Source organism: Opisthocomus hoazin, chromosome 19 (assembly GCF_030867145.1).
Source record: "Opisthocomus hoazin isolate bOpiHoa1 chromosome 19, bOpiHoa1.hap1, whole genome shotgun sequence".
In the NCBI taxonomy this organism is placed as follows: domain Eukaryota; kingdom Metazoa; phylum Chordata; class Aves; order Opisthocomiformes; family Opisthocomidae; genus Opisthocomus; species Opisthocomus hoazin.
In genome coordinates, this window is record NC_134432.1 from 18445167 (window position 1) to 18467642 (window position 22476).

Here is a 22476-nt window from a genome sequence, read left to right on the forward strand (position 1 = left end):
TGCCCGGCGGCCCTCGCGGACCGCCGGTACCGGCGCTGCGTGCAGCGGCACCACCACAGCCCGGCGCGCGAAGTCGGCAGCCGCGGGCGAACGGTGCGTGGGCGCGTGCGGACGGCTCCGCCCGGGCGGGGCGGGGGCCCTTCCGGACGCACAGCCTGGGCGGGGGCGCGCAGGGTCTCCTCGCGCCGCTCGCGCTCCCGCCGGCTTTCCGGGCGGCAGGTGAGAGGGTCCAGCGTCCGCGCCTTCCCCCGCGCCGGCAACGCCAGGCCCTCCGCCGCGGGGGCGGCCTTGCGGGCTGCTGGTTTCAGTGTGGCAGAAAGGGCTGGGGAGGGGGCGCTGGGAGCGCCGGCCCCGCTTCGCGCCGCGCCGCTGTGGCATCGGACCTGCGCGGGGCTCCGGCGGCGGAAGCCTCGCTGCCCTCCGCCGCGCTGGGAGAGGGAACGCGGGGCTGGTGGGAGCGGGGCGGCGGGCGCTCTGTGGTTGGCGCGTTCTTCTGGCCGAACCGCTGGGACCAAGGAGGGGGTCGCGCTGCGGCTGCTGCTCTGGATCCTGTAACTGGCGTCGCTTGCAGAAGAGGCTCCGTAGGCTTGGGATTTTTATTTTCCCTCAAGAAATAGCAAATAAGATGGTGGTCAGCTGGAGCATTATTTTTCAGTACTGGTGCTAACTGCTTAACGGTAAGTTAAAGGTATATGTTAACTGTACAACCCAATTTTTTGAAGTCTCCATTTGAATACACTCCAAGCCTGGAGTTTAATTTTAGAGAATGCATAACTCCTCAGAAGAGTGGTTTCCGCGTGTGCTGTGGGTTAACGCTGGTAGGCAGCTCAGCCGCACGGAGCTGCTCGCTCGCTCTCCCCACAGTGGGACAGGGGGAGAGTCAGAAGGGCAAAAGTGAGAAAACTCGTGGGTTGAGATAAAGATAGTTTAAGAGGTAAAGCAAAGGTACACGCACAAGCAAAGCAAAGTAAGGAATTTATTCACTGCTTCCCATCAGCAGGCAGGTTTTTAGCCATTTCCAGGAAAGCTGGGCTTCATGCCACGATGCCGCATGTGTTTCCCCCCCCCCCCTTCCTCCATCTCCCCCCAGCTTTTATTGCTGAGCACAGTGTCATATGGCATGGAATATCCGTTTGGTCAGTTGGGGTCAACTGTCCCAGCTGTATCCCCTGCAAACTTGTTGTGCTGCCCTAGTCCTGGGACAGGGTGGGGGGGGCGGGGGAGACAGGGAGCAGCATGAGAAACAGAGAGGGCCTTGATCCTGTATAAGCACTGTTCAATGATAGCTGAAACATCAGTGCATTTTAAAAACTGTTTTGGTCACAAAGCCAAAACGCAGCACCCGGCAAGCTACTATGAAGAAAATTAACTCAGTCCCAGCTGAAATAAGTACAGTGTGAAAGACTAAAGGTTGAAATAACAGTCTTGCAATTTTTATTTTGCCTGATGTATTTCTTTTCAAAAGACACAAAGTCTTAGTGTTTACAGCAGGAGAAATTTGGCTGAGGGATCTACAGCAGACTATAACAGAGAAGTTTGTGAGTGTACAGGGAAATGTGTGGTTTGTCAGTTCTAATGGCACAGATTAAGTATATGACAACACTGTATATTGGTCTGGCTTACCTTCTTTGTATTTAGAATACAAATGGCCAGCCTAATTTTTTAGAGCAATATTTTATGAAAAGTGGAATAAAACTGCCATCAGTTTAATCCTTCAGATTGCTTCTGATTTTGGATTGTACAAGAGAGGAAGGACATTGGTGTTTCAAAGAGTCTTCCTGAAAAAGACAAGCTACCAAAAGATGAGCAACAGACAATCTAGATGAAGATAGTAAATGATGGTTAGTCTTCAGAATTTTAAGTACCAGTGGTTTGTGTTGTTACATTTGGCAAAAACCATAAAGCAGAGGATATAGAGTAACTTTTTCCAAAAATAATGAACTAATAATGCTATTTGTTAGTGGTGGCTTTTTAGTTAGACCCTGGATAAACCAAGGATTAGGCTATTTATTGTTCCTATATTATTGAATCTTACACTACATATTAGCAACTGAAACTTTACAGTCACCTGTTGTCAGTTGCCCCCTATCCTAACTCTAGATCCGAAGTAAGAAGTTGCAAGTTATCAAAAAGTAAACTCATTGTAGACATTGTGAAGATACTGAAATGAGCGGCATAAAAGGTCTTCAGCTGTCTCAATGCTAAGAAAACAAATTACAGGGGAAGAACGCAATGCAGAGAATATGTGAGAGGAGACTAGTAATGACCTAGGAATGGCTTTTGAACTAAATTAGCACTTTGTTCCACCTTTTAGTAAGGACAATGCTAATTGTGGAGGGTTGAAGAAAGATGACAGAAAAGAAGGTCTGAAAATAGAAGTTGTATAGTGAAGGTAAAAGCAACATTCCAGTTGGAAGGTGACCAAGAAGACAGACAAGCTATCGAAGAACCTATGATGTTTAATAAATGTGTCATGAGCATTGTGGTACAGTGTGTCGAAAGAAAGCAGAAGCAGTTCCTTGAGCTGGGAAGGGGGGAAAAAAAAGATAATTTAAATATAGAGAAGTTTGTATGTGCAATCTTGGCTACATACAAGGGTTTAGAGTACATTTGGTACTATTTTATAAGTACTATGACAAAAGCAATAAGGAGAAATGTGATTAATTTGAGCAACCTGATCTGGTGAAGGATGTCCCTGCCCCCAGGGGGGGTGGAACTAGATGGTCCTTAAAGGTTCTGTTCTACACAAACCATTCTATGTATGTTTCTGGTTGCGCAAGAGCTCTTTGTTACAACCTTGCTGCAGAAGAAAACACATTGTGTAACTGCACTTGGCTGAAAGACTGGGTAGATGTATTAATCTTCGGCTGATAAGCTCAGACGTATCTGTGCAGTGTGATGTACCTGCAAAAAATATAATCCTAGCATATGTTAAGAAAGAAAATTTCCAGCAATGATGAGGTCTTACCACTGTCATATACAAATGGACAAGGAACAGAGATTTCTGGTCTGTGCTAGAGATTAATTGAAACTGGGCCAACTGCACAGAAGCAGCTGGTCAAGGAAGAGTGTTTCTTATGAGATGGTATTATAAGAGCTTGTGTTGTTTAATGAAAAAGTAGCAAATATGAAAACTAGGAGGTGATAATGACTGCAGTCCATAAATGCAGCAGGGAGGAAGAAAGGCTCCTTACTATTAAGGGGGATACTGAAAAAGAGCAAACTAGTGCAAAGCAGCCGTTCATACCATTAGCTAAATTTAGTATTAAAGCAGATCTGCATAATTTGTATCATGTTCTACTTGAATAGTAATTGGAGTTAAAAGACAAAACCAGAATGAATTATTTGTGTTATGCTGGAAGCATCTTTTTGAAGTTAATGTTGCCAAGCACTCTCTGCAGTGAGGAAATACAGATGTAGTGTTCCTAATTAGTCTGACTTTGTATATTTGCTGACTATGTATCTGTGCTTTTAATTTCAGGGGATGAGAATTTCATGAGTTAACGTGTTGGGAAAACCATGATTTTCACTCCTCAACTGCATGTTTCTTTTGTTTCAGATTCTGTGTTGTGGTGTGTGTTGAGTTCTATATTTTTCTCTTTTTCTCTGCTTCTAGAACCTGCTGTTGTTTCAGATGTCTTTCACAGTTCCTCATCAGAATCTGTATCTATTTTAGTTAAGCATATAGTACGTTACTAAAAAAAGTATGAAATACAGAAACACAGATATATAGTATATTTTTCTAGTTTTCCTTAAGTATGCGTGTGAACTGCAAGTATATCAACATGCAGGATTAATTTCCAGAAGGAAACTTAAGTAGCCTTAAAAAAATCATCCAAGCACCTCGGTTTGATTTGCTTCAACAATTCCACACTCAAGTTTGTAATTTAAATTAAGTTCTTGGGAGGCAACTGTATGCTTTGCTCAAGAGAAGGAAAACTTGTTTTTCTGGTAGGTGTGGCTGCTGTTACTGGCATTAAAGAACACCAACTATCTGAAATAAAATGGCTCGGGAAGTGTCTTGGGTATCATACCAGCATTTTTTTCCTCAGGATGGTTCTGTATTGAACAATTCTTGCCTATTGTCTTTAAAATATTTAAGTTTTTGTCTGGTTAGAATAAACAATTTGTAGATTATACCTTAGCAAAAATAAATGGAGGGCTGAACAGAACTTCACTCAGCTATCTGCTTTAAAAGGTATGTTTTCCTTTCAGATGTCCACTGTTCTAAACACAGTTGAAAAGATTCTTTTTTTAATTGTTCACTATTTATAGCTAGCAAAAGCAGGAGAAATAACAGATAATAAATTAGTTGTATTATTTAATGTTGACGTGTTTTTATATTTCTTTAGTAAAAACTATTTATTCTGTAAGACTGAACAATATTTTAAGTCAGATAAGACGGAGGAAAAAATGTTAAATGTGATCTACTCTTTGTTGTAAGAATGCTGAAATATGTAACAACTCCGGAATAAGAATGCTCAGGGGAAACTTTTCGTCAGACTCTAGAATGTTTAATAAAAAGACTTACAAAATTTGAGTTGTTCTTAGTCACAAATCTCCAGCAGGAAGTTGTATGACACTAGTGGGCTTTTACCATGTATTTGCAGTTCTGTTCTAAATTGTAAAGACTCCTGGGAGGAACTCTCCATTTCAGAGACAGGAGAGTCAGTGCTGTCTGCTGCCGCTGTTCTGCTTTGTGCCGTGTGATGTAGTGAGATTTCTGGTGCCCTATGACTGTTCTAGACTGTAAAGCAATTTCTTGGTAGCTATGGAAAGCTGCTGTAAATCATATCAGCCTTGGCAAATGAGGCATTTTAAGGGTGTGTTTTGACCACAGTTCTCCTTACTGTGCTTTTTCAGGAAAGAGCAATTGTGGAAATACTGCACATTATTGTGAAGGCGTGGGCAATTATTTTTTGCCTAAACTCAGTTGAGAGTCAGAAGCTAGATTGCTGTATTCAGAAGCTAGATTTTACTGGTTGGAAAATTCTGTGTTTAAGCAGAAAACCAGACCCTAGGGGAATTTTTCAAGCCAAGCAGTGAGGTTGCCAGTGAATTTAGGCACCTCCAAAGTTATGAGGCTTCCGAGTATGATATCTAGATCAAAACTATGGATTTAGGTTCTTTCTAGTTTTGTATCTTTCTTACTTTTATTTGAAAATGCTGTTCCATCACAAAACAGTATTAAGATAAAGGCTCTCAAAACTGAGAACTGTTGGAGTGGGTCCAGAGGAGAGCCACAAAGATGATGCAGGGGCTGGAGCACCTCTCGTATGAGGAAAGGCTGGGACAGTTGGGGCTGTTCAGCCTGGAGAAGAGAAGGCTGCAGGGAGACCTTGTAGCAGCCTTTAGGTACCTGAAGGGGGCATATAGGAAAGATGAGAGAAATATTTTCAGCAGGGCTTGTTGCAATAGGACAAGGAGTAATGGCTTTAAACTAAGGGAGGGTAGATTTAGACTAGATATACGGAAGAAATTTTTTACCATAAGGGTGGTGAAACACTGGAGCAGATTGCCCAGAGAGGTAGTGGAGGCCCCATTCCTAGAAATATTCAAGGTCAGGCTGGACGTTGCTCTGAGCAACCTGATCTGGTTGAAGATATCCCTGCTCACTGCAGGGGGGTTGGGCTAGATGACCTCTAAAAGTCCCTTCCAACCGAAAGCATTCTATGAAAACAGCTTTATACAATGTGTGAAATGCAAAAACAAACAAAAAGTATGAAATACTAGGTTTAATCATTATTTTAAAATAGACTAATATGCTTTGGAAAAAATATTGTTAGATATTTAGCATGTGCATCCTCTCTGAAGATACTCAGATTACCAAGTACTTAAGCAAGTGATTTAGTAAGAGTCTTGAGAAGTAAATGAAAGCACAAGAAATATGAGAATCTTTCAATATCTGCTACACCTATGACATTGCTACCTGTTCTAGCTATAAAATATATACCTAGAAATCTGGGTCTTTTAGTGGTATGATTTCTTTTTCTTGGCAGCTGGCTTTATGCAGCAATGATGTGCCTGCTAGAAACATTTTCTTCATCTTGTGCAACAGAATCGATTTATTCCATCTTGGCATTTCAGCTCGCACTTCTTGCTGGCAGTCAGTGATACTCTCTTCTACCAGTCCAGTTTTCTGGTCTAACATGAATTTGATTAATCTGAGGCATTCTTCTTCCAAGAATCTCTGTGGTACAGGCATGCCTTTGAAGAGACTTGCTGACACCTTACTGTTTATGGATCATATCTGGATGCCTAAAGGTGAATTTCTAGAGACTTTAATCTGAGCTCCACTTGCAGAAGTTATTGCTTGAGAGAGCCATGAGCTCCCTGTCAGGCATTAACACTTTCTAGCACAAGTTTTTTTTGTTTTACTTTTAGAATTGCTGCCTAATAATTTAATTGGGTGTTCTAAAATGTGGATTATAGAAAATAATAAATAATGGCTCCTTGTTATCCTGTATATAGACCTCTATGATATTCTTTCACAGAACCCTCCATGTACAGAAACGGTTCCACACATCCGATATATGGAGGCATTCAGAGTGTCACATACAGTATCATCCGTCCCATTAAAGGTGTGTTCTGTGAATGATTTTTCATAAAAGCACAGTAGCTGGGTCTCTGATTAGGTCCGTGCACAGTGATAAAGATTTGCCCCCCATCTTGTTTATGAAATTCTTGAACAGTGATCATGAGTCAATATTATCTCATACTATGTATTTTCTTTTCTGCAGATGCAGCAGCATAAAGTGCAAGGACAAAGGAATTTGCATCCATATTTAGATACATTCAAAATGTTGTGTGGTAGGAAAAAATCTTACTTTGCCGCTGCTGTGTGCATTATTACTCTAACTTCAATGATCATACTTTCTTATCTTAGGTTACAGAGACTTTCTCACCTACCAAAAATAATTGAAGAAGGTAGCAGATGTAGAGGGACAATTACCAATAGCTCAATAACAGCATTAAAAGATAACAGAACGTTTATTATATCCCCATACTTTGATGACAGAGAAAGCAAAGTCACCCGTGTGATTGGGATTGTTCACCATGAAGATGTAAAACAACTATACTGCTGGTTCTGCTGTCAGCCCGATGGAAAGGTGTATGTATCAAAAGCAAAAATTGATGTTCACTCAGACAGATTTGGATTCCCTTACGGTGCAGCAGACATAGTTTGTTTGGAACCTGAAAACTGTGATCCGACACATGTATCAATTCACCAGTCTCCACATGGAAATACTGACCAGCTGCCAAGGTTTGAAATTAAAAACCGCAAGGCTGAGACCTTTTCTGTTGACTTCACTGTATGCATCTCTGCCATGTTTGGAAATTACAACAATGTCTTGCAGTTTATACAGAGTATGGAAATGTACAAGATTCTTGGGGTACAGAAAGTGGTGATCTATAAGAACAACTGCAGCCATCTGATGGAGAAAGTCTTGAAGTTTTATACGGAAGAAGGAACCGCAGAGATAATTCCCTGGCCAATAAATTCATACTTGAAGGTTTCTTCTAAATGGCACTTCATGCAAGATGGAACACACATTGGCTACTATGGACAAATCACAGCTCTAAATGACTGTATATACCGCAATATGCGGAGGAGCAAGTTTGTGGTTCTTAATGATGCTGATGAAATCATTCTTCCCCTTAAGCACCCAGACTGGAAGACAATGATGAACAGTCTTCAGAAGCAAAACCCAGGGACTGGCATTTTCCTCTTTGAGAACCATATCTTCCCAGAAACCATATCTACTTACGTGTTCAACATTTCATCCTGGAACACTGTGCCGGGTGTTAACATACTACAACATGTTCACAGAGAGCCTGACAGGAAAGATGTAATCAACCCCAGGAAAATGATAATTAATCCACGAAAGGTGATTCAGACTTCCGTCCACTCTGTCCTACGTGCTTATGGGAATAGTGTGAATGTTCCCATGGATGTTGCCCTCATTTATCACTGTCGGGTGCCCCTTCAAGGAAACCTTCCCAGAGCATCCCTCATCAGGGATACAACACTGTGGCGATATAACTCATCATTAATCATGAATGTTAACAAGGTACTATATCAAACCATACTGTAAGCTCAAAAGTTAAAACCTTGGTTATAAGGAGGGAAAGGGGAGAGCTACCTGTACTATGGGGAAGCAGAGGATGTCGTTTAAAGGTTGCATTAGAATCACTTCCACATGAAGTTTACATTTTACAGAGATTTAGGAGAACGGCCCTTTTATGTACTGTACAAAGGTAAATGCATTTGATTTGTGAACTGAGACATGGCACCTTGTAAGAGTCAACAGTGATCAGGTGCTGGTTAAGAATTGGATTCTTCCGGTAAAGTCTCTGCTGCAACTTTGTAAGATGTGAGAGCTGAGGCGTAGTGAGAAGATAGCTCTTTTACATGCATATAACTATTAAAGGGCATCATTCAAGGCCTAGGAAGTGACTGTGCAGCAATTAGAAAGTTAATGTACCGATTTCTAGCTTTCTCTCTTTTTCTTTTCCTGTCTTCATATATGTTTTAGCTAGTACATGAACCTGTAAACTACCTGAAGAAGGAATGAATTGATTTTTGGTTATTTGTATCTCTGAAGTACTTGGTGGATAAAAAAAATACAGTCGTGCTTAGTGGAACCCATTAAAAGATGGCTTGGGACAGCATCTCCCAGATGAAGAGCTGCATTAGCATTAACACTGTAACTCATTGTCACCGAGGCAGGATAAGAAAACACACCAGCTGTAGCGCTGGAACTGTCAACTTGTTAGAGGTATTTCTTCTTAAGGGAAACAGGAATTTGTAGCAGAACCGTGAGTCATTTAATGATACCAAGGATCAATGCCGATGGTATTACCTCTTTTGGAAAATGTAAAATGAGTTTGTTTTCAATTTAAGAAAACCCAGTATTTCTCCACTGATTCAAATACTGCAAAAGGCTATACACATTTTACACCCTATGTACAAAAAATACAACTATAGTAATTGGTGTTAAAGGTAACGTTGCTTAATTCTTGCAGTTTGTATGTCACTGGGTACAAAATTTGTGTGTACAAGTTGAGTAAAAGGTAAACAAATGCATTCTGAAAATAATTGATCAAATTCTACCAGTGTCAGCTGTAAAACAAATGAACTCCTTATATTCTTGGAACCAGTGTTTGTAAAGTGGTGCTGTATTGTAACACTAAACATAGCTGTTGGAGTTTTGCTGATCCAGAGGACTGTTCAACTGGGTTTTTGAGATGTGTACGTTTAAGAAGGGTGATCCCACTTTTGTTGCCCACAGCTGTACTGAATTACTTAAGCAGTAAAGTGCTGAGTCATGTTGGAAAGCTTTAAAACAGAGGCAAGGGATACAGACTGATGTTGAAGAAAAAGATACTACTGTGAACTGAAAAGGTTATTTCCAGGTGGAAAGATGGATGAACAACGACTTGTGATACCTAATAGTTTTGTTCTTTTTCTGGGACCTTGAAGCATCATAACAAACTGTTCCTTCATTCATGAATACTAGACACGAGGTGGATTTTAGTCCTTGATGTGATGGGTACATTGAATTATATTGCTTCCTTATGTAGGTATAACGATATAGAAGCTGCATCTTTTCCAACTTCTATCTAAAAATAGTGCCAACTAGTTATTAACTTCTGCTGAAGGGTCAGGTGGCAAGCAGAGCAAACAAAAACATTTGCTCACTGTAGTTTTACAATTTGAGACATATTTTTTCTGTTTGCAAAGCCCCCAAAGTTATGTGCATTGTACTGATGTGGCAATGTATTAGAACCTTCCTATGAAGGGACATCTGGGGGCAGTGATAGTCTGATACTTTGTTGTGTGACAGAGAAGCGCGTCTGTGAGAGCAGGTATGCTTCTTTTTAGTTTCTACACCAGTGTCATGTTTTCATTCCTGCATCTGTTTTCTGGTTGCGCATACCTAGGCCCTTAAGGAGCTCTCTGATTAGTGGATTAGTATCACTACAAATGTCCAGGCGGAACTTTAACTTGGAAGTCTTCAAGAGACAGTCTGTAAATTACTGTTTGCTAATTGTGTTTATAATAATCATCAACTGGTATGTAACAGGCAAAAACTTAATTTCTAAAACTAAAAGGATAGAAGAGCAGTGTAGTGTGTATTGGATGCTTCTCATCATGCTTTTCTGCTTGCATACCCTGGAACAATGCAGAAAAGAATTTAGAGTTCTTAATTTGTTTAAAAGTTTCTGCAACTTGTGAAATACTTGCGGCAGAATCCCTTTCCAACTACCAATTAGCACTTCATGGCCTTTAACAAACCATAGTATTTGCTTCACACTGACAGCAACATCTCCCAAAGTCTGTATCAACAAACTCTGACAGCTGTATTAACATCAAAGCTGCCTGCTGCAGTGGCACTATTTTGCTTGGCAAGAGGTCCATTTAGCATTTTAAACTCACATCTGGAAGTCCAAGTCCCTGCTCCAAAGCAGGGTAAGGTAGCATTGTTTGCTCAGGACTTTGTCTAGCTAATCTGGACACACAATCTCTCTAGGAAACCTGTTCTGGTCTTAAACTCAGAGCAGACAAGAGCTAGTTGGAATTTCTCTTGCTGCAATTGGTGACCATTGGCCCTTGTCCTGCTGCATGATGCTGAGACGAGTCTGACTTTGCTCTATACCTTCTTAATAGGTAGCTGGAGACAGTAGCAGTGCCTCCTCACCCCATGCCCACTGCCACCTTCCCTTTCCCCACTGTTCTCTCTGGAAGGCTGAGCTTGGCTGTAACAGTTTCTCAGATATCTTCTGCTCCACCTCCCTGTCCATTCTCTGTGGCTTCTCAAGGGACTTGCTCCAGTGTGTTAGTCTGTGGGGAACTCAACACTGAACTTGCATGCGTCCTTGAGCGCAGAACAGAGGTGAAGAATCCTTTCCCTTGAACTCCTAGCTATGGACTTGTTAGTACAGCTCACTATACAGTTGTCCACCTTTGTCACAAGGGCATACTGCTGAATCCTGTTCAATTTTGCTGTGCAACAGCATTTCCAGGTCCTTTCCTGTAAAGCTGCTTTCTATCTAGTTGGCTCCAACCTGCCTGTTGTGTGGGGTGATTGTGTCTCAGGTGCAGGATGGTGCATTTGCTTTGCTTAAACTTAATGAGATTTCTGTGAGCCCACTTGTATAATTTGTTGAGGACCCTCCGAATAGCATTCCTGTTCTCTTTCATATTGACTGTTTGCCCTTCCCATGGTCCCCCCCTTCCTCTCCAAATTAGTATTGTTGGAAACTTGCTGAGTGGAGTCTGCATCATAAAGGTCACTAATAAAGCAATTAACCAATTATAGCTGCTGCAGAACACACCTATTAACTGGTTACCAGTTAGATTTTTTGTGTCACTGATGACCACTTTTTGAGCTTGGCAGGCCAGCCCATTTTCCATTCATCTTGTAGTCCAAATATTCACTCCCTATGTCACTAATTTAGGTACAAGGACATTTCTGGCATGTTCCCATCCAAAATCCTGCTGTGAAGTAATCTTGCAAAGCTAATGCAGTATTTTATAGGTGGCCCATCATCACGTGGTTCCTTTAGAGTAAGCTGAGTTACCGCACACAGTATAGTTACTCCCACATTAGAGAATGATGAGAAATGGGTTTCAAGACAAGTTATTGAAAGCTTTCTGGTTCATGTAAGTTTTTTCTTCACGTTTGAGTGAGACAAAAGTTCTAAGAGATGATAATTTGTAACCCAGTGTGGTTTGAATTGAGAGCTGTGAATTTGGCTTCCATTTGATAAATCTTTGACTACAAACACATTTTCAAAGTAAGTTTGTGTGAGTAAAGGTGGAAAACTGAGTACTTAAGACTCTAGTCTTGTATTCAAGAGACACTGCTCCACTGTGACTTCATGCAGTTCCCACCACGTCACTCAAATACTGATTCTTTCATCTGAAAACTTCCCTTCCATTGGTGTAACTGGTACTGCATACATTTGGGAACCTTGGCCTTCATTCAGTACCAAGTTATGAAATTAGGTCTCCTTGGATAGTGGGAAGAAAAAAAATTAAAATCATACTAACAGTAGTAATGCGTGGCAGTTTTATCTTTTCAAGGACATAAGCCAATCTTCATGGAAACTCATGTTTTCGAGTTGTGTAAAAAAAAAAAAAAAAGACATTAAGGGGAGATTTTATTGTCAGGGAAGAGGGGAATGAACCTAAAGCATTTCTAAAGCATGTGATGTCATAGATACAGCTTTTAAGTACATGTCAAATACCACAAAAGTATGTGGATAGGTATTTGCTCCTCAGTAGTTAACTTGTGTACATCAGGTCTCCTACGATGATCAAAGCAAAAGACCTTTTTCTACTCCTGTGCTTTTCTCCAGACTTTTGATTTTTTTTTTTTTTTCTCCGAGAGATGTGGCATTCTCACTCTTATTTGCCCCTGCTTTCCAAAATGAGATGTAGAAACTACTTCAAGTGCATGATTATATCAACTTCAACTTTTGGAAAAAGTGAATGGCTGCTAGACATCATTTAATGTAAGAGCGTGACTGCTGTAAAGATTGGACATAGTCTTCCCATTCATCATATTTCTGCCTACCTGTGAACTAAGTTCTCACACAAACTACAGGAAATACGGACTATAAAATACTGATCAAGCCATTCTGACTTACCATCAGTAAATATGATGAATACTGTGAAAGGTTCTGAAAGGTTAATTGTGATGGTAAGCTCTATCAGATGAAAAGTTGGCTCATTCTTGCTGAGGACAGTTCATATTGACATGTTCCCAAACTTAACAAATTATTATTGTTAGCATCTGATCTTAGTTAAAGGACTCACTTGATTCTTCTATTTCAAAGGCTAAGTATTTAAAGCTATCATAATGTAAAAACATTTTAAGAGAATGATACTGGAGAAGGGGTTTGCTGTCTTCTCATGTGAGTTAAGCAGCCATGCACTGTAACCAGTATTTGCTGTTACATGTACAAAAGCCTATGGTTCTCAAATAGTAGCTTCACCTGTTTCAACAACAACAAATAGGTCTGAAGTCAGGTGAAGCACTACTTCATTTCAGACCTGATGGTGGACTTGAATGGTTTAAATGTTACAAGTTATGCTTCAGAGCCCAAATAGGTATGCTTAAACATGAGTACAGACAAAATTTTCTGGTGAATACTGTTAGCATGCTGTATTGCATTATGTCCAAAACAACCCATTCCCAAATGCCCAAATGAAAGTAAATGATTGTGCATTGCATGATGATACCATTAGGTGTGCAACTTTGGTTCATGCAAAGTCTCACATTATGGACACACTGCTGATAGTCCATATATTCCTGAAGATTCTGCATATATGAGCTTTTCAGCCATGTTCTTTCCATAACACCAAATGGATACTATGGTCTGGCATACTGGTGGCAAAAACCAAGCCCATATCATTTTGACCATTTAGTCCGTTTAACCAAGACATTTCACCAGCCAAAAAGCTTGAACCTCTCTTTGACTTTCTATACTCTGGTAGAGGCCAGCGGCTTATCAGTTTTTCTGTCCTCAAGTCCATTATATACAGATATCTGTTATCAAACAGTAGAGCAAATATCTCTCCAAAGCCCAGCAAGGACACATTTGAGAAGTCAGGAGGTTTGATAACCCTAGAAGACAAGACAATATTGTTAGAAATTCTGTCACGATGTAGTCAGGAACCTGCATTACTAGAACAAATCCTTATGTGTCTGTAGAAAACAAGTGTCTAAACTCATCATTTTGAAAGGGTTTAGAAAGAATTGGATGCAAATTTTTCAAATTAAGCAACTGAACACTTAGTTGCAGTCAGGCCTGTGGTTTCAGTTCTGGCTTTGTGCATTCAGGACACACACTTCTGAACATAAGTAAAGGTTAGGGTTTGAAAGGGATTCTGCAAGCACAAAAAAAGTCTTGTTTCCAGATACACAAAAAAGAGAAAATGTATGTCACAATAAATTTCCATAGGGATTTCATGCCTCCGTATCTTTAAATTAAGAGGTAAAGCCTCTTATTATTCTTTTGACCACTCTTTTAAAAGCTAGAAATAAAACACAGAAGTGCCTTCTTATGATAAGAAGGTAAGAAATCATTCCAGATCGGTCCTTAACAGAATGCTATTTTACTGACACTTAGCGTAAGTTAAGCATTTTCATCTTAGGGGGAAATAAAAGTGTTTGTTAGTTCCCCTACACCTTTAGGATATTTTTGCCTTAATAACTAAAACTTGGAACAGAAATTGAAGAGACTAAGTTTTCCACAACTGACTGAGCATTTGATCATAGCATTACCTAAAGCACAGAACTGAGGCACAAAAATGTATAGCGATGAAAATCTGTTCTCAGCAGTAAAAGAACATCTTTCTCTTTTGAATGATGGGAGGGTAAAACAGGAGGTGAAATTACTCAGTTATTCTTCTTGATAAGAAGCACTTCTTTTGGAATAGATCTCCTTAGGTTAGATACTGTACAAATATTTGGGTCATTTCTATTAAGAGTCTGCTAACAGTTCTAAAATGCAATTTTTTCTTTAATAAGTTACAATCTTTGATGGCACCATTTCTAACAGATACAGACTCGTTCTTTTTATGGAAACGGAATGCCATCCTGTTTGATCCCTTCCTGCAGCCTGATAGATTTCACTATCATTCCACAGCGTTCTCGAGAATGACAGATCAGTAGTGCTACAAGGAAAAAAGAGTCTTTCTAATTTGTTGTCCCATCAAAGGACCCCCAGAAATGGCTGCCTGGTTCGCTGTAGGGCCGTTTCCATGGCAACATTCATTTCTAGTCACTACAGTTTCACATTCAGAACTACAGCACTGCAGTCTTATTTAAGTCTATACTGAAACTCTTCAGCATACAGAATGAAAATATGAAAGAGGACTAGCCTGTGACCAGAAACTAAAACAGCAATCAAATGATTTGTATTAAAAGATGATAAATTAGATTTAAACCTGTAATATGTGTAAAGTAAGTTTACAGAATTTTTATCAAGATTCTTTTGGCCTACATCTAAAGTAAGTTATTAAAACTAATATGTTCTACTTCTTTCTTATTTAAAGAAGCCTAAGTCTTAAACAGATTTACCTGAGAATATCATAGCTGGCAAAGTCCCACTGGTATAATCCTAGTGCTGAGCTGCACACTATGTATTGACCATCAAAGTGCAGTCTGGGCTGTAGGGAGATGCTGCGATCTTCAGAAACAGACAGTGTTTTTAAGCACTTGCAGTTTATTTCCCTTCCAATAGGCCAAATCTACAATTAAAACACAGTTTAAGACCATAAAACATTCACATTATAAACCGTTACACAAATAGAGCAAGCCTCATAGTCTCTCTTAAACATCAGGTAAACGTGTCCATGTTTTTTCAGAAATATTTATCTCGTTTAGGTAGGAACATGAATTCTGTAAGTTACTTGTCTTACAATACTGTTGCAGTATGTGTTGTTTCTAGCCTAAAAAATCCCAGCAAAAATTGGTGCCTTAAAGAACAGCAAAAAAACCAACCATCCAATGGACAGAAATGTAACAATGTTCCAGTTATGAAGTGCTTCCATAGCCACAAAGCCCCCAACAGTTAGAGTACTTGAGGTTAAGTGCTTCACTGTCAAGTTAACATAGTAGGCATGCACTGAAAGCACATACTTTTTGTATTACCATTCATGTAGAGCTATCACTTAAATCTAAACATGAAAGAAAGTATTGAAAAGTTAGCTTCCAAAGAGTTGCATGTCTTGTACGCAACTTTACAAGCAGTGAATATGGGAGAAAATGAAGTCTTAGATTATTTGTAAACTTCAGCAAAGCACCCATTCCCTGGGTACCAAAATGATACATACATACCTTTATTTCATACTTATCTGCACTTAGAAGAATATAATCCCCAGGACTATGCATAAGAGATTTGACTTTGCACTTCTGCAAAACTACCTGTAATTGAAGTATGTAATGATTTGTGTTGATGCTGTTAAATAACCAAACATTTATTTGCATTTTTCACTTTGTTGACAAACTGCATACTGTACTGTTGTATAAAGGCAATACAAATACTTCTAGCAACTGGACACTACAGTTTACACTTTTCTTCTTCCTACTAGTGACAATTTACTGTATTAATAAGTGAACGTACATATTTCACGTCTAAAATCACCTCCCCAACTTCCAAGTTCTAAAATACTCAGAAGAAAAATACTGTTTCTTGATGTCAGAACACTTTTCATGCTCAGATTTTAGTTACCAAGATAATTAGTTTTTCTACACAATTTTAAAAGTAGCTTTCTTTCAGAAACCTTGTTTTTATTCACTCTTTGATTCAAACACTGACTCCTAATATTATTCCAGCTGCTTTGGAATAGAAATAGCTTCAGTGGTCTGAAAGGTTTAATTAGAACTTCTTTAAGTACTTTTTTCTGCTGAAATGTTACTTTGCAGTATTTCCTGATGTTCCCCAGATTCTACACCCAGATGCAGAGTTAGTATTAGGACACAGAAATTTATAACCATGTTACAAACTTACTGCAAGTGCTTTGCAAGATTAATTAAAAATCAATATTCCCACCTTCGTGACCCATTCTGTGTGTCCAGTAAGGGTATTCAGGCACGTTCCTGTTGATAAGGCCCACACTTTCACAGTGAAGTCTGCAGAGCCACTGACCAGAATATCAAGTTCATCATTGTAATCCACGCTAAAAACTACAAGCAAAGAGGGTACTAAATAAGGAATACCAGTCTCTATGAACGTGTTTTCCTGTAAGTGAGACACGGTCATATAGCCTCTAAATTCCTATGATACTACAGCTTTTACTGTTGTTCTTGCACTGTATACATTAATTGTTGCTCTGGATTCCTAAGCTCACATTGCAAAATTACTGATTTTTGTCCATACTAAGAGGGGATACCGTACAGCAGCCTTCGAGTTCCTGAAGGGAGCCTACAGAAAGCTGGAGAGGGATTTTTACAAGGGCATGTAGTGATAGGACAAGGGGTAATGGCTTTAAACCGAAAGAGGGGAGATTTAGTTTAAATGTAAGAAATTCTTTCACTACGAGGGTGGTGAGGCTGTGGAGCATGTTGCCCAGAGAAGCTGTGGATGCCCCCTCCCTGGAAGTGTTCAAGGATAGGTTGGGTCGGGCTTTGAGGAGCCTGGTCTAGTGGAAGGTTTCACTGCCCATGGCAGGGAGGCTGGAACTAGAAAGTCCCTTCCAATCCAAACCATTCCATGATGCTGTGATTCTATTTGCATCAGTGGTTCCTTTACAGTTGGATTATGGAAAAGCATAACTTAAGATAGTTCCTATTTTAAGAGTTCTAGTAAGTCAATTCCAGCAGGATTAGTACATTTGATACAGCTCATTACTCACAGGGGAACAGACCTACAACTAGTTGAGGATATTTTGCAGTAGAGGACAAGAGTGGTTAATTATGAGGGAAATGCAAATACAGATTCCCAGGTCTTACTGTGCTCTTAGCTGTAAGCCCAGTCGGGATATAAAGAACTGCTATTGCCATGTGCTCCCTGCTACCTAGGGTTTGCATCTTTTTGGTATACTCGAAAGTGCTGAATAATCATGCCTTTCAGTATTATTTCCATGCAACTTCAAAACACTATATGGCTAAGCTTTGACATTATTCCAGGGCAGACAAATTTAGCTCCGTTCTCACTGCTTCCCCCCCACCCCAAAAAGGGACTTGGGACAGAGCCGAAAAAAAAAAGCTATCATGCAAACAGCTAACTTAGATTATAATTTGTTTGATGATAATATGTGTTACTTGTCTGGTGAAATTACAAACTGAAAAGTTCAACGTACCTGCACCAGTATGTCCTCTAAAATGCTGTGTCTTTGCCCCAGAGCTCCAATCCCAACAGGCTACTGTGTTATCAAAAGATCCTGTTACAAGCTTTTGTTCATCAAACTTCACTGTAGCACACGTGTGTGTCTGGATACCATATATACACTGACCTGTGCTTACATCCCACAGTTTTGCAGACAAGTCATCTGATCCTAGAACATAAAAGAACAGAGTAATTGGAAGCAAAGAGTAAATAATATTTCCAATCCTATACTCGTCCTCCATGTTTGTTGTAAATATAGTATTTTCATGGAATCACAAATGGTTATGGTTGGAAGGGACCTCTGGAGGTAAATGCTTCCAACCCCCCCACTCAAGCAGGGCCACCTAGAGCTGGTTGCCTAGGACCATGACCAGACAGCTTTTGAATATGTCCAAGGATGGATGCTCCACAGTCTCCCTGGGCAACCTGTGTTCAGTCATGCTCACAGTAAAAAAGTGTTTTAGAGGGAACCTCCTGTGTTTCAGCTTGTGTCCACTGGATCTCGTCCTGCCATGGGTGCCACTGAAAAGAACCTGGCTCCATCTTCTATGCACCCTCACTTCAGGTATTTACATACATTGATAAGATCCTCCCTGAGCCCTCTCTTCTTCAGGATAAAAAGTCCCAGCTCTCTCAGCCTCTATTAATATGAGAGATGCTCCAGTCACTTCATCATCTTCGTGGCCCTTTGTTGGACTCTCCAGTGTCCAGTCTCTGTTGTACTGAGGAGCCCAGAACTGGACACAGTACTCCAGGTGTGGCCTCACCAGTACTGAGTGGAGGGGAAGGAGCACCTCCCTCAGCCTACTGGTAACTCTGCTCCTAAAGCAGCCCAGGATACCGTTAGCCTTCTTTGCAGCAAGGGCACATAGGCAGCTCATGCTCAACTTGGTGTTCACCAGGACCCCTGGGTCTTTTTCTGCCAAGCTGCTTTCCATATGCTTTGTGACCCCCAGCATACACTGGTCTCATGAAGTTGTTCCTCCTCAGGTGCAGGGCTTTGTATTTCCCCTTGTTGAACTTTTTCTCATTAAATAGTACTTTCAAGCTGCTTGAATGGGGAATAAGTCTTAGTTTTAAGCCTCAGCACTACATCAAAGCCTCTTGTTTTCATGTTAATTAAGCTACTAGATCTGTGGCCTTCTAGTTTCCTCATACCCTTTTAGAACCTTTCATGGATTCCAGCACTGCCTCTGATTGACAGCGTCTACTGAAACAGATGCACGAAGTTTTACATGATACATCACTCTCAGGTTTGCAGAGCCACTGACTATCTGACTATACTGCAAGCTTTAGTTTGTTTCAGGTAGGAAAGGAGTCCACCAAATCTTGAAAGATAGCAGATGAATACCAAGCGCCATCACTGGCCAGCTTCCTTTCTCTCCCCAAAGTTTCTTTCTTTCTTTTTTTTTTTAAACTTAGAACAGTAAGTCCAAACTTCTGGCTTTGGAGAGCAGAATAAAACCCTTGTACCTGTTGTTTCTTCTGGTGGTTTCAGCACAAAACTGTGCCACCTTCCAGAAAAGTTTTGACAGTGCTAATTCCTGCGTATTTACATTCCCTGCTGAGTAGGGAAGTGAAAGACTGGCTAGAGACTAGTTGTTGGTTTCTAGTAACCATCTTAACGTATCAACAAATGTGGGAGTACTTAGCCAGTATTCCAAACTTATTCTATCACATTGTCATCTCAAGTGATTAGGAAATCCTTGGAATATGCTCTGACAGCAGTTCATTGTAATCTTGTTACTATTCTTTCATGCTAAAGGTTTCCTATTCTGGCTGTATTTTTAAGTTCAAACTGAAATCTTGAAGTCTGCAGTCTTCAGGGAGGAAGCCACACTTATCACCACAATGTGCAAATCAGAATAGTAGCAAGATTAAATCTGGTTTACAGGTCTTCATACAAGCACTTATGTTAAACTGAAAGCGCTTACAGACTGTATCAGAGAAATTGTCTTGTTTCAAAGAAGACGACAGACTTTTCCTGCCACACCCCAGGAGACTGCAGTGATCACATAGTCCAAACAAGGTCCCTCTAACTGGAAGTTATCCTCTGAGAGGATAGCTAACATATCTGTACTTCTCAAACGGACTTACTAATCTGAAGCATGGTACCTGCTATTACTGTTTTTTTTAACTAACAAAGAAATCAGTCTCCTTGTTTTCCTATTAAAGTGACTAATGAGTTTATTAGCGTGCCAGATGTTTCAGAAATTGAAAATAAAAATAATCACCTTAAGCTCTGCTAGCACTATGAAAATAATCTGTCTGGTAAAGGAAAATCAAACTGTCATTAAACATATGGGGGGCGGGGGGATCGTACAGAGGGCAGGGGGAGAAAACAAAGAATTGTAAGACTCCAGGTTTTCTGTCCTTCCTACCTGTACACAGAAGTCCATCTTTATAGTAAAGTGCATATACTCTGGCACTGTGTCCAATTAAAGAGGATGTCTCAAAGGCTTCGTGGTCCTTCAGTTGCTTCATCCTTAAAATAGCCTTTAGGTAAACCTTCTTCCAATGTAGAGGATCCTGAACAGAGTCATCTATTTGCCAACCCAAATTCTTACATGCAGTCTGCCACACCTCTGTACAGGCACTTATAACCTTATTCCACTGCTTAGAGACGAGGCAACATGTGAGTAAGGTCTGAGGGTCAAGCCATTTTAACAGATAAAAACTAAGTTCCAATGGAAGAAGTTTGAGGAAGTCCCTCTTGAGGAGAATCTCTAGATTATTGGAGAGGTGCCTGAGCTGCACTGCTCCACTCAAGCTAATCAGGTGATCCAGAGTTTCATTTTTCTGCAAGTCCGTCAGAGAAAGAAATGTAACAGAAATGTTATCAAGCCATGCTTCAAAGTCCTTTTTCTCCATAAGGTTATGGAAAAATTTACCTGTGATACATCAAAATACTGTATTAGTTCCATTCAGAAAACAAGGTAAGCATCACATCATTATTACTGGTACATCAGTATTCCAAATGGCATGTTAACACATAGACTGAAGTCACCAAGCACATTTTAACATATTCATTAGGTTAGGACTAAGCATTTGCACGCACTTTGAGCTATCATTTGTCCTGCATCAGACTTAGAAGTGAGTTGTATGGAGCTAGTGAATGTTAGCATTCTTTAGGAATGTTAACATCTTTCTTGTTCTAGGTTAACATTTGCAAATTCTGAATCCAATAAGGTAAGGGTTAGTTTAAGTTTTAAACCTTTAATAGCAAATAAACACTGTCTTACTGTTTACTCATGGATTATATTGATAAACGGAAAAAACCAAAGCATATAAGCAGAGTGATAAGCTAGCTACGGACAGAATTTATTCATACCTTTGTCCTGCACTATTTTAAACACAAAGCAGGTAACTGTAGTTTATTTTTTAAAAGAAGATATAGAGAGATGTCTGAAATATTGTGTTAAAGGATATGTTAGCCATCTTTCTATTTGGCTCCTGTACAGACTGTAGATTGTATTGCTCTAGTATGAGTTTTAACATGTTTGTAGTATAAGTTTTAACATGTTTGCACTGCTTTCACCTCAATGCTTTTTTTTTTTAATTCCTGTTTTTTTTTCCCTGTTTTCTCTGTTTACTTCCAATGAAAAGAATTAACTGTGAAATTGAAAGTTTGAAATACTGCCTCCTGAACTACATGATTTGTATGCATTTACACTATCCTGTATTATCTCAAGTTCCTACAATAAGCTTGGACAAGCGATTAGCAAGCTAAACATTGGGCAAACAGTTTAAAAGTCATAATTATTTATTTTCTCCGGAAGATATAATTCCATTCATTAGACAACTGGCGGAATTTAATTCATAGAAGCTCCCAAACCCAAAGAATTGAGGAATCTGAGTGGGAGTCAGTAACATGTTTATTTCTATACAGACATTTTACCTTCATAGAGTAAGATCTTAAGAGTACACCTCTTAATATGGCATAGTAATACAGTAAATTACAGTTGTCACTACGAAGGGCTGCACAATGCATACAATTGTTGATAAAAACACAAGAAGGTACTGGGTGTCAAATGCACAGAAACAGCTGCTCCTACCAAGTCACAAGTTCATACAGTAACTTCTACTGCTGACAGCACTTACCAGCTTTCCTCAGCACACACAGCAGAGAATATATTTGCTGTTCTAACAGGCATGTGTTCTCTTTAAAACCAACAAAAATTTCTAACAGGCTCCCTATGAATAAAAAATAGACGAGGTCTAAGGCTTTGCTGTACATGAAGCTAATACTGAAATCGAGGGCTGCTGTGAGGCGCCGGAGCCAAGAGCTACGTGCACAGGCCTCTCTTCTAGGGCTTATCCAGCAAGCCCGATCCGCTCCCCCCCGCCCGCTCCCATATACCTCCGCACGCAAAAAGCACGACGAGGACCGGAGACTTTCAGCGCCGCTGCTGCCCACAGCTGCCGGCGCCGCTCGGCCGAGTCCCGCGGGCCGCGGCGCTCACCTCAGGTAGCGGCCAGGCGCGGGGCGTCCTTCGGCGGGCAACCGCCACGGCTCGCGCGGCCCCCCAGAGCCCGGCCCGGACTGGGGCTTCCCGGCGGCCATCGCTCCCACAGCAGGACAGGCTGCCGGCACTTCCGCGGCACGCACCACAACCGGCGGGCACTCGCGGC

General features: G+C 40.5%; 2 protein-coding genes across 5 annotated transcripts; one reads left to right on the plus strand and one right to left on the minus strand.

The window, feature by feature from the left end:
- The first annotated feature begins 14 nt into the window (after positions 1 to 14).
- LOC104336296 (uncharacterized) lies at positions 15 to 12142 on the plus strand. 3 transcript variants are annotated; one of them, XM_075439604.1, is made up of 3 exons: positions 15 to 93; positions 6495 to 6581; positions 6741 to 12142. In XM_075439604.1, exons 2-3 carry the CDS (start codon positions 6534 to 6536, stop codon positions 8094 to 8096), a joined length of 1404 nt encoding a protein of 467 aa, XP_075295719.1. In that variant the 5' UTR covers positions 15 to 93; positions 6495 to 6533; the 3' UTR covers positions 8097 to 12142. The 3 variants fall into 3 exon arrangements, with proteins under 3 accessions (XP_075295719.1, XP_075295720.1, XP_075295721.1); XM_075439605.1 differs by lacking the exon at positions 15 to 93 and adding an exon at positions 140 to 219; XM_075439606.1 differs by lacking the exon at positions 15 to 93 and adding an exon at positions 231 to 677.
- Positions 12143 to 13148: 1006 nt separating this feature from the next.
- Positions 13149 to 22164, minus strand: FBXW2 (F-box and WD repeat domain containing 2). Of its 2 annotated transcripts, XM_075439603.1 has the most exons (8): positions 21946 to 22164; positions 20226 to 20735; positions 17972 to 18013; positions 17819 to 17881; positions 16570 to 16703; positions 15855 to 15941; positions 15096 to 15265; positions 13149 to 13637 (listed from the first exon to the last, which is right to left on the minus strand). In XM_075439603.1, the coding sequence occupies exons 1-8, from the start codon at positions 22079 to 22081 to the stop codon at positions 13349 to 13351; spliced, it is 1431 nt and encodes a 476-aa protein (XP_075295718.1). In that variant the 5' UTR covers positions 22082 to 22164; the 3' UTR covers positions 13149 to 13348. The 2 variants fall into 2 exon arrangements, with proteins under 2 accessions (XP_075295718.1, XP_009940413.2); XM_009942111.2 differs by having other exon boundaries at positions 17819 to 18013; positions 21946 to 22161.
- Between the last annotated feature and the right edge of the window lie 312 nt (positions 22165 to 22476).